The sequence below is a fragment of the Triturus cristatus genome, chromosome 5_1 (genome assembly GCF_964204655.1).
Source record: "Triturus cristatus chromosome 5_1, aTriCri1.1, whole genome shotgun sequence".
Lineage (NCBI taxonomy): Eukaryota > Metazoa > Chordata > Amphibia > Caudata > Salamandridae > Triturus > Triturus cristatus.
Window position 1 is genome coordinate 444130001 of NC_140587.1, and position 12402 is coordinate 444142402.

Genomic DNA, 12402 nt, shown 5'->3' on the forward strand with positions numbered 1-12402 from the left:
ATGATGTACTGTGTATATGGACTGGCTCTGCTACAGATTTGGATAGGTTTCTTCAGTGGCTGAATGGCCTCGATGAGTGCCTAAGATTTACCTGGACCATTAGTAACACCACAGCCACATACCTGGATCTTGACATCATTGCAGTGAACCGTAAGTTGGTCACCAATGTCCATCAGAAACCCACCGACAAGAATTCCCTCTTCCACTATAAATCCTTCCATCCCAGGGCTCTGAGGGAGAACCTGCCGGTCGGTCAATTCCTGCGTTACCGCAGGAATTGTTCTAACACCGAGGACTATGTACAACAAGCAGAAACACTTTCATGCAAACTGGAGGCCCGAGCTTATCCTATCAGGGTTATCAAGCAGGCCAAAAAACGAGCCCTTAATACCCCACGAGCGGCCCTCCTGGAGAGAACACCTAAAACCTCAGGAGAATGCATTCCTGTAGTTACTACATTTGGTCCTCTATCAACCCAAATCAGACAAGTAATCAGGAAACACTGGCCTTTACTACATACCCCGACCATGACCATGCCCCAACCTCGATTTGCCTTTAAGCGCTCTACCAGCCTACGCGATTGATTGGTGCATTCACAACCCAAATGTGAGGTGAAGTCCACAGGCATTCCACCGGGACATCATCAATGTGGCGGTTGTAATGTTTGCGAACTGACTACTCCAACTAAGAGTGTCATATTGACAAATGGTAAGTGCTGGTATTTGAATTTGTTCAGTAACTGTAATACTAACAACGTAATATACAGACTGACATGTCCGTGCGGCCTTCACTATATTGGATTAACCACGCGCAAAGTGAAGGTCCGTGTACAAGAGCACTTGAGTACGATCCGAATGGGCAAATTAACCACAAAGTTGGTCCAGCACTTCACAAAGGCCAGACATGGCCCTCGCGAATTACGTTGGGTGGTACTGGAACGTGTCTGGGGTGATCGCTATAACATTAATGCCAGATTAACAACGAAGGAAGCACGATGGATCTACCAGGAGGGAGTAGACCGACAGGGCCTGAATGATTGTATAGAATGGAATCAGGTTACAATCTAATATTCGCACCACACTGTAACCGTATCCATCAATCCCTGGGTCTAGACAATTCAGTAAACACACAGTGGTAGGTCGGAGAGGGTCACCATAGGACTCTGTTTAAAGTAATCCGAGTATATTTCACAGGATCATTTATGTAGGGTGATGGCAAAGGTAATATAGTAAATGAACCAACTATGGGGAAATACCGGGGTCATTACACCTCTTACTCATGAAGGCAACTGAGTAGTGAAATAGATGATCCGCCAACAGTAGTAATACTATGCCTTAGTTGTATCCTGCAATTCGGGCAAATTGGTCCCGGAGTACACAAGATGGCCGCTACGGCCTTCAGTGCGCGTCTACGCATGCCCACGACATCACGCACACGTCCTCCAATATGGAAGCCTAGCCCGGTTTACACAATATGGCCGTGACAGTTTTCCAATCAAGGCTGCGCATGAGCAGAACCATTGTGCGCGGAGTATTTAAATAGGTACGGGACATAGAACCCGTGATGGAGACCACATAGAACTCGCAACTTGACACTGATGAGGTGAGATCTCGAATGGGCTAAGGGCGGTGAACTGATATAGGAAGACAGGTTAAGATAGACACTCGGAGTCTTCGAGAGAGGTCATGCAATATATCTAATGCCCACGTTGTTCGATAGTGGGAAGGGGAGTAGAAAAGCCCTTTCGGAGTATATACCATACATACCCAGATATATTGTCTAAGAAGAAATTGAGGAAGGACTAGGAACACGGTGGGGAGCGCAATGTAGTCTGTAAGGGGTCAGTCACATATGAGGTCAGGTACCGGGCAATAATGACAAGCGAGGCAGCTACACGGGGTACAGGGAGGACCTTGAGCAGCTGGCCATTACAATACAGAAGGTATCAAATACATGTGTATATCTTGTGTAGTATTGATACGTGAGGTGCTAATTTTCCGCTCTTATACATTTTAGATACATGAATCCGCAGGTCGCGGCCAAGCAACTCAGAAGCATCTGAGGTAGCACAGACCCTCGAGTTTCGTGGGGTCAGGTATGCTGTAAGTGAGCAACCCTTACGGTAAATATGCCTGGTAGAAGTGATGCAGGCACTAGGTTCATTGCCTGATTGAATGTATGTCTACCCTGCATGTGAGCATTCGTGGTTTCTAGCTGAATATGTATGTGTCTATTTTTGTTTCCCATAGGTTCTGACAGATATCACACTGGTCAGTACAAGCAAAGCAGAGAGGCTAGTTGACCCTAGCCCTGAAGAAGTTGCCGCCAATCCATACAGGCAACGAACATGTCGGTTTTTAGGGGACAGCCACACAGCATTGAATAAAAAGTCTCATTTAGCTAGTGTGGGACTGCCCGGTTTTAATTGGGAGTGCTTTGGGTCCTGATCAGACTCATTCTCCCTAGTCTTAGGGTCGAGACCCACTTCTTTCCCTTTTTTTTCCTTCACATAGACACAGTTTAGAGTTTATTTCACAGTAGGTACTAGAAAAGATACTAGACCTGTTGTGTCACTTTTCAGTTTTCACGTGGGACGGCAGTTGCCGATGATGAGAAGGTGAGGTAATGTCCGCTTACACCTCGTTGGGGTTACGTCCGTGAGGCACTGCCGCCCTCATTTTTTCTGCACTTTATTCTTGTGGAGTTGAAATGGACATCAATCTCTGATGGTGCTGTGGATTGTGAGACTGATGTTTCTTCTTCTTTCCGCCTTTTCTCTTTTCTCTCCACACATGGTGGTGGGGGGCTCCATAAATTTTTAGGGGAACTTTTTGCTAAATTTATCTAGTTTACAGGCATTTGTATAGCCCGAGACAATAGAACTCCGTAGCATCTGATTTCCAGGAACACGGCTAATGGGTAACAAACTGTACAATAGCCAACACGTTGAGTTGAAAATATTGATTGTTCTCTGGGCTGAAAAACTAAGATTGATGCATGAGGCAGGTCCTTTGTTGTGTATATGATATTAGTGCGTGAGACCAGCCAGTAAAAGGTAGGGCTGGGGCAGAGTGACTAACATATGTGGAGAAAAATTTGTTTAAACTTTACCCAAGGAATTCCGCCTGCTTTCTCTAGAATCAATCGTTGCTGGAGACATGTATAAGAATTATCAGATGCGTTGATTTGTCTAGGATCACACAAAGTAGCCAAGGGGGGGGGGGGGAAAGAGCGGTATTCAAACTCTGGTGCCAGTGCCCTGTATTTGTGACGACCACAAGCGTGAGCTTAAGGATGGTGACAGCACTCATTTAACACCATATCATGTATCCCTCACCATGCCACCTGGGCCAAAAACCACTTTCCTCTAAACTGGGTCTCTATTGATGCGATGTTCTATAACGTCATCATAAAGCCAAAGGTTATGATATGATCTGTTCCACTGATGTCATTATTAGTCTAAACAGTACTCTTAAAAACTGAAAAATCATACCTTTGTGGTCATAGAACTTTTCCCAATATGGATGATAACAAACCAAAAGTTCTTAAAGCAATTTCTTAATTAACTAGTTTTTCATCATTGTTCAACAGGTATGCCAGGAAGCAAGGAGTTTGGTGCAGATATAAATAGCTGGGGGTACGGAGGTCAGATGGGGCAGCTTTCTCTAGGGCCGCTACTATGTTGTTGAAAAAATGTGTACAGCAGAGGACTGAAAAGCTTTTTTTGTATGCGAGTAGTACGGACTTTGACAATTAGTCGTAATCCTCAGAGTCCAAAGAAGAACAAAAACTATTAACAAATAACAGTTACACCATCATAAAGCCTAGAAAGACAATATTTTACAATTGTGCTGGAAAGACAGCTTCTTTGTTGTTAAGAACGCCCGGGTTGCTTAACGCATTCTGTGAACTTGTATTAGGCAGTAATCTAAGTGCACACAGGCTTCCCGTCAGCATTCTTGCACACTCAGTGGCTCCGCACCTTCCCCTGCAGCACCCACTTCATTCCAGAGAATGCATACAGCAAAATCGGAGTCGAATCCCAGCCACGTAAATAGACTCCCTTTCAAATCACGTCTTAAACAGAAAGCGAAACCACAACGAACAATAGGTAATACTAACCGGTTTGCATTAGCCGACATTCCCAATCTCGCGCGAGGCACTAAAAAACAATATATAGGCCTAAAATCAGGTTGCGGTTTTAGTAGCAACAAGAAACAGGCAGGCTAACGCAGGCCCGGTCAACCAGGGCGACATGGTCACAGCAAGCAGGCTGGACACTACAGACACATCCACAGATCTTCAGTGTATGTAATGGGACAGTATTGGCACTTGTTACCAGGTGCACAGTCTGTAAGGCTGGACAGTACTGGCACTTCAGATTACAGCCCAGCTGAAGTGCTTGCGTTATCTGACAGCGCCAGCACTTCATCTGGGCTGTAAACTGACAGCGCCAGCACTTCCGCTGGGCTGTAATCTGACAGCGCCAGCACTTCAACTGGGCTGTATTTTCACGTTGTAAACAGATCTAAGTGGATGTCAGACGGCGCCAACATCTCTGCTCTATTTCAATTCAATAATACGAGGTCTTGAACTGTAATTTGATTTACATAGCGCTTTCTACTTCTAACGAGGCATTGAAGCACTTTGATGGGTAGCACGCTACACCTAAAGTGTGCGGTTAATCCTGCGATGATTAGTAAATGCGGTCTACGGTTTGTTACTGGGTTAAACTTGTGCTCTGAAAGTTTGTAGGAGGCATTTACTCCCGTTTGTGGTAGGATAGGTTAGGAGTAGGGAGGATGAAAATGGGATGAGTAAATGGATTAAATGTGGTCGAGTAATATGAGCTATATGTAATATGAGCTAGCACGGAGCAGTTACACAGGAGAGGTCGTGATTTGTTAGGAGAGGCATGATTGGTTGCCTGCATATAGAAGGGAATAAGGCAGACTTCACTAAGAGGCTTTAGGCCAGGTAGACGATGGAGTGTGACGAGACAATGGTTAAACAAGACAAGCCCGGCGGAGCGTGGCGCGCGCGCACTTGGGGGCGGGGGAGCGGACCCTTTGAAGTGCAGGATGGAGTGTGACGAGACAATGGTTAAACAAGACAAGCCCGGCGGAGCCTGGCGCGCGCGCGCTTGGGGGCGGGGGAGCGGACCCTTTGAAGTGCTCCCAAAAGGCGGATTGCATGGCGGCACGATGCGCGTGATTGTGCGTGTGCTAGCCATGCAATCCGCTTTATGGGAGCACTTTTCAAACCCGCTTTCTATAGTCTCGCTTTGCGATCGCTTACGCGATAGCAAGGTCGAGACCTAAAAAGGAGCAACATGAGTACTGATCCATGGACTAAAAGATCTCGCACTACTGCAGACATGCTAAATCTCGAACAATCTGCCCGTATCCCTACCCCCAACCATTGAAGCAACCTCAGCTTACTAGAATTACACACCCGCTCTCCCGACCCCGCCCTAAACAGTAACATCTGCTTTGTGAGGAACATGCTTAAAATGAGACATTCCCCCCGAGCCCCCACCCCCGCCCACTGAAGCAACCCCAACTTGCCAGAAATTATCGCCCTCCCTCCCTCCCCTGTCCCCATCGAAAACAAAATAAACCAAACATGCACTGCAAGTGTTATGCAGGGAACAACAGCAGGGGAATGCCAGTTGGGGGCCAACCCTAGGTGACTGCACAGGTGCACCTCGCCCGTAGAGTCCATTACTGACGTTTCAAAGTTTGTTTAGAAATAAAACACGTTTCAGTCTCGGACAATAACTTTTCAAAGCATGCGCATAGCAAAAAAGTAACATTAAATTACAAGAGAATTCTAACAAGAGTTTAAAATTCGGACACACATTAATAAATGCATTAAAGGTCAGCATTAATTAAAACATATCCATGTGAACCCAATTGCTCACAACAGGGACAAACAGACTATTTCACCTCCTCAAAAACACAGTTAAGTTTGCAAAGCCTTCAAGCAGCGCACTAGAGCCAACAAGCCAAATATGTAGTAAAGACAATATATGCCCATATACAATAAGCACAGAATGGATGGATGCCCAATTAGTATGTATTTAAGATATACATTTCCTTAGGTTCAGATATGTCAGATATACTGAAATCGCATGGGCTGCTGCAATGAGTAAACCGGACTTGCACCAGTAGTTTTCACACGCACAGTAATCTTCATATTAGGAAGTTGACCAATTTAAGGCTTTCCGAACATCTACCTTTAATCAAAAAATTGCTAGTCTCTCAGATACTTCTCAGACCCTGGAGGTTGCAATCAACACAACCTCCACCAATAATTTTTATTTTTTTTACAAAAAAGAGTACAGTTACTAATCGAGAGATTGTAAAATTGTTTAGTAACCGCAATCAGTACTATATCCCTTCTCTTTTCCAGTATTCCACTGATACGATTTTCCCAGAGGCACCGAGTAGTGATATTAATGAAAACAATGCTCAAATCCTCTTTATAGATTTCTTTTTTGTCTTTTCTATTCTCCCTGGCTCTGATGGGTGTCAGAAGTAATATAGGGGGTGGGAACTATAACTGTGAATTTTAGCAAAACTGGAAGAAGACAACTCACAAGGCAGCTTCAGGGTATGGAAGATTAGAATATAAAATGCAAACTTAAGGTGGCACTAAGCTATAGATACAAAGTGGGAAACATAATTTGGCTTCTAATTTTATTTAGCAGTTAAGCAGAAATCAAAGTAAGGTTTGGATAGTGGGGTGAGACTGCAACATAAAGCTATGAACCCAGAACCCAGACAGAAAACATCAAGGGTAACCAAAGAAAAAACAAGCATTGGCATAGCCAATAGGTCTAGCTTTTGGGACCTTATAAGTATTTAGTTATGCAGCACAATATCCTTGGTGCAACAACATCAACTGTTGCATGACTAAACACTTATAAGGTCCCAGAGGCGAGACCTATTGGCTATGCCAATGCTTGTTTTCCCAGGAGATGGGTAAAATAAGAATTCAACACTCTTTAATCAATATAAACGAGCTGATAGGTTTCAAAAGGAGGTGATTTCTATGAGCATGCATGTAGGAACTGTAACTTCCCTCGTAGGGAATAGTGTCATGCTAGCTTCATCTGATTTAAGGTGGAGGCAATGTTGCACTTTTTGCGGTGGAATGGCCGACGGGCAAAAAAATACATACTACTTCCAAAATCAGCATTGCCAATCATTCCTGTATAACGCAGATGTGGAGAAATCAAATTATGTAACGTAAACAGTTTTATCCTCATTCTGTGTTTTACAGGCTCCAAACTGAATGAATATATAAAAAAAATAACTGTGATATCGGATTAGCTTGTTGGCACTTGCATTAGGATTTTATGGCAATGCGCGGAGGAATTTAGCAATAAATCCTTTGCTGCTTACTAGAGCCACCATAAAAGAGCAGAGAACCTCATAGCTTTAGGTGGGTTGAAAAAACTGGGGGGTCTCTCAAAGGGGAATGTCCGATGTAATTAAGGGCTTGGCTTAAAACACATAAGCTAAAAATCTGTGCTTGGCATAGTGTGCCGCCTGACTGGTATTTTTCTGTTTCTGTCATTGCAACCAGATATATAATACAACAAGTAACATTATTCAGAATAGCCAGGACTATTGGCTTTGTCAACGGTTGTTAGTTGCATAAGATAAATAAGCAACAACAGCTTTGTTGAATAGATTATTGAAAATGCTTCAGTTTTGAAATGATGAAACTGTAAAATAACTAACTCATATCTTTGAAGTTACTCAAAAGCAGTGAAGAGTGGTACTGTTGCAAAATTAAGATTTCATTTCCACCCGGAGGGTGAAGTCAGGGGAAAAAATGGAGCGCCTGATAGGGACCCGTCTCAGCACAAGAGTATGTTTCAGAAGTTTAAAGTGAAGTTCTGCCGAAAGAGGGGACACACTAAAAACTCTTGGACGTATACAAAGCAGTAAGCAGATGCACATGGAAGGTACAGCAGTTTACAGTGAAAGAATCATGGTTTATTAATTTATTACATTTCTATTGGCCAAGAGTCACTCACAATAACATATGCTGTTGCTATTAATCACAGTTCTATTTATAAATCTAACTGTGCTATTAAACTATGTGTCGTGAGGCATTAGGTAATGATTCACTTGAAGATGTTTCTTCCTATTATGTTCACTTTGACCTTTGCACAGAAAACACAGTTTCTCGAAGCAGCAACCTTAATTGCCAGCCAATAATGTACTGCTAGTGAGAGGAATGGAATTTCAGCTGCAAAAAGATCCAAAAGCACAAGAAACCAGTTAAAGAATTGATCTCTAGTCTAGAGCAAACCTTTAAGAGAAATGAGAAGTATCTGCAAATGAGAAAAATAACGAAAACGAATTGCCTTCTTTGTTACACAGCACAAGATGATGGTTTAGGTTAACAGATAAAGCTCTTAATATACAGAATATGTTAGTTGGCAATAAATTAGGAACATTCCTGAATGGAAGTTCAGCATATCAGTACCAACGGAAAGATGATAAGCTATATGTATTTTAAAGAGATTGTAGTTTCAAACGTTATATTAAAGGGTGGCTAGTGTCTGAACAGATTTAACTTCAATAATGCAATACAAGCAACATAAATTAGGGCTGCTTTATATATGGGAACGTTATATATGACTGGAGCAGCACTTCATGCGCAACCTCAGATATGGCAGCGCAAAGTTGGCGCTGGTTGGTTTTATAGGCTACGTGGTAGCAGTATTCTGGTTATAAACAATGTGTGTACAAAGATTCTCAAGTGCGTGCACACATGACGAGATTTCAAGTGTGCTGTGCTAGAACGGTGTGTTAGTTGGGTGCAGTATACCAATCCATGGCAGTCCATTTAGAGCTTTGAAGGATCTTAATTACAACACAACAATCAGATTTTAAGGTACACAGTATTGTATGCCTTTGAGTTTCAAAATGTTCATCTACAAGGTAACCCTCCAATGAGGTAAATGGCCTAGGATGTCACAGGAAGAAATCACAGCTGAAAAGAGGGGCCGGGAGAACAGTAAACAAACTAGCCAGAACGTACATAGAACTAATGTTTTTGATTCAAGAGAAATTAATAAGATTCTCGTTAGTTACATGCAGAAGCATATTTTCTCCGAAAGTGGATCAAGAAAGAGACTGATGAAGACAATACAGAAAGAAGTTACCATACAGGGAAGCCGTAATTGAATTACAGACATAACAGAAGCAACATGCAATACATTCAAGCTCAGTTCTTTGAAAAGCAAACAAGCCTGGGAGTTGTGTGTGAGCGTGCGGGCGTGCACGCTAAAAGAAAATTTTAAAAGGCAAGCGAGTGGTGTGCGTACATGACGGCAAAAGTGAAAGCAGCTGCAGCGTCATGTCTGGCGAGTGGTGTGCGATGTGCGCGCACCATGACGAGACAGGAAAGCCAGATGGCGCCTCTGCTCTCAATTGTGCGCGTAACCGCACGCTCTATGCCACACAAAAAGCTGTGGTCGGCTTTTTAAAGCCCACTCACTAAATGTCTCGGCAGAGCAGCGCATGCTCTAGCTCAGGCGAGACCTAATGAAAAGGGACACAATTTCTAAATACTTACCAAGGGAAGGATGCCAGATTGTCCCAATTGAGAAGAGTCATCCTATAGAGTCCATGTAGCCTTTGGCAGGCCAGTTCTCTAAGGCTTTGTGGCTCAAGGGCAGTAACACAGTCCATTTATCAAGTACTACTGTCATTCTTTGAAACAAAGGGACCAGGAACTACTGTGAACTTACTGAATCATTCAAGTACCTCCATTTTCTGATTTGACATTCAGCTGGAAGCGTGGCCAGTTGAGAATTAGAACTTCTAGATCAGGTCACTCTTTTAATAAACCACATAAGACTTGTATTATTATTAAACTAGCAGGCATAGTAATGTAGGTGTTCATTAACACTACTGATTTATATCTTTGCAACTCTACAACTGAGCTGTGTACCATACTTGCACACATGACAAGAGGGTACACCAGTGAGTCTAATTTCCAACTAATAGACAATTGCATTGCCTGTTTGAAAGGGTTCAGTTTGTGGACAATTCAGTTGAAAACATTATTACACTTCGAGACATGCAGTGCAGGCCATAATGAAAAATGCTGTACTTGAAGGTTAAAAGATTTTGACACAACCTTTTCTCAAGCAAATTCACACTGAGCTAATGATAAGCTTCTATGCAGACAAGGTTATCAAAAGGAATGACCAGTGATGAAAACCATTTTAGGCAGTTTCACAGACAGATCATGCTATAAACCTATTCAGCAGTTTAAACAGCAAAAGCAGCAATACCTACTTTGACTTTCAAGAAAGGTATGATGCAATTGACATACGTACATGATTGTCAGACATCCAATATAATGCACTCGTAATTAGCTCTGGATACAAGGTCATTTGCTGCACTGCATTGATAGACTTCATTGATACAGTATTGTTGTTGTACGAGAGTTCAAACACCCCTAAAATGGAAAAGATGCATGCTTAAATGTTATTACATATGATAACTTTCATATGCGTAGCAATACTGTTAATTTATACTGCAAGGGTCATGCAACTAGATATGGTTTACAACCCTCTTTTAAACCTTCTGCTTTACTGTTCATGTAGTTTACAACAAGACAATGTGTTTGTGTTTATAAATATTACTTTACAGACGTAAAGAAATAGAATTAGACTTGCAATTTAACATAGTATGGATTTAAAAAGTTACTTACCTTGGTTAACAATATTTCTGATGGATACTATAGCTTCCCACAGGCCCCTCACCTTATGATTATCCTCCATGATCCAGAATGGATCTGGAAAATTTCCTCCTCACCCCTCTCCCATTCCACATCAATACCTCTGACAAGGCACCATGCAAGTTCAGCCATGGTTTTGTTCACCCGGATGCAACATCAGGATATAGATGCTGTTGCTAACTGGGGCACTGCATAAGTTCCAAACATTTTTCTGTACACTATCGAGATTGTACAGAGAGGAACAAGACAGCATTAATGACAGGGACAATCACGGCAGATAACAAATTTGCATGCCTTGGAATCTTATTAGTAAAAGTACCAACTCATCAAGACAGGAGGGAGAATGGTAAGGAATCTGCCAGAAGGTACAGTATCCACCAGGAATAGTATTTCTGGAGGGAAGGAACTGTCATTTGATGGATACATTTTCCAGCAGATTCTTTGCCTTATGAATGAGTCTCAAAGCAATACCATCCGGGATGTGGGACTGAATAGAGCCAATAAACCAAGTAAGTAATATAACGCAGCTCTAACAAAGTATCTGTCTCTGTGCCTGAGCTGCAAGGCAGTAATGCATCCTTAGAAATATGCAAAGTAGATCAAGTTGCTACCCAGCTAATACCAGACACCGGGATGCCCCATGTGAGAATGTTAGAAGCAGCCATGTCTTTTGCAGAGATGGAACAAATGGGAGCAGGAGGTTAGTTCTGGCCATTGTGTAACATTTCTTTATGCAAAGCATAACCCAACATGACATTTGAGGGTGTTTCCATGCTCCGTCAAGTTAGTTCTCTGACTAAAGCATCCTAAACTTGACTCATCGATTAATTCTAAGGTTTTGCTTATAGATACCTGAGCAGTAGAAAATTTAGTATCAAGAAAAGTGGAAAGTGCATTATGGAAGCTCAACTGATCTAAAACACAACTACATCAGAGGACACAGAAGAAGTCAGGTGCTCAATATAGAATTTCCAATTAGGAACAGATTATGGGGTGTATTTAGAAGATGATTTATTTCATTCTAGAATATAAGATTTCAATGAACAAAAGTCATACATAAAACAAATAACCTATTAAACATCAATAGTTGTGTGCAAGTCTCCAAATGTTCTGCTTCCTTAAATTCCCAATATATGCATCCAAACTGTAAAGGGTATGGGGGAGTCCTGAAAATCTAGGCACACTAGAAGTGTTAAATCGCATGTAGAAGTGGTCCTTCGTGTGACACCTCCCTTAGCAAAGGTTTGGAAACTGTACATAAAAACTGAGCCCGGAAGTGTTCAGAGGTATAAGGCATCTACTGAAGAGATAAAAACTCATTTTCATGCACACATTCTACAGAAAAAGAGCAGTCAATGGAATAAAAAACATTCAAGTGTGATGTAAGCTCCTCAATTCCTCTCAGCCCACAGTCACATTCTATTACCAACAATTGCAATGTATGCAGAGTTTTATAACCCTCCAGATTAAGCTTCTTGTAGCACTCCCATCTCTGCCTACCTAAAATGAGATGGTGCAGGAACATTGAGGGGGTAAATAATAGAGCCCTCAGCACCTAGATCTTGGTAATATTGAGGAAATGACAACATATTTAAGACTGCTTAGCTCACTCAGAGGGGCCATCAAGCT

General features: G+C 42.3%; 1 protein-coding gene across 1 annotated transcript in view; it reads right to left on the minus strand.

The window, feature by feature from the left end:
* The window catches only part of DPY19L4 (dpy-19 like 4), a 554933-nt gene that overhangs the window by 426181 nt on the left and 116350 nt on the right, over positions 1 to 12402 (minus strand). The window contains exon 5 of the mRNA XM_085605236.1: positions 10370 to 10491. Within this exon, the coding sequence (XP_085461362.1) occupies positions 10370 to 10491 (122 nt within the window). The remainder of the gene's footprint in view (positions 1 to 10369; positions 10492 to 12402) is intronic.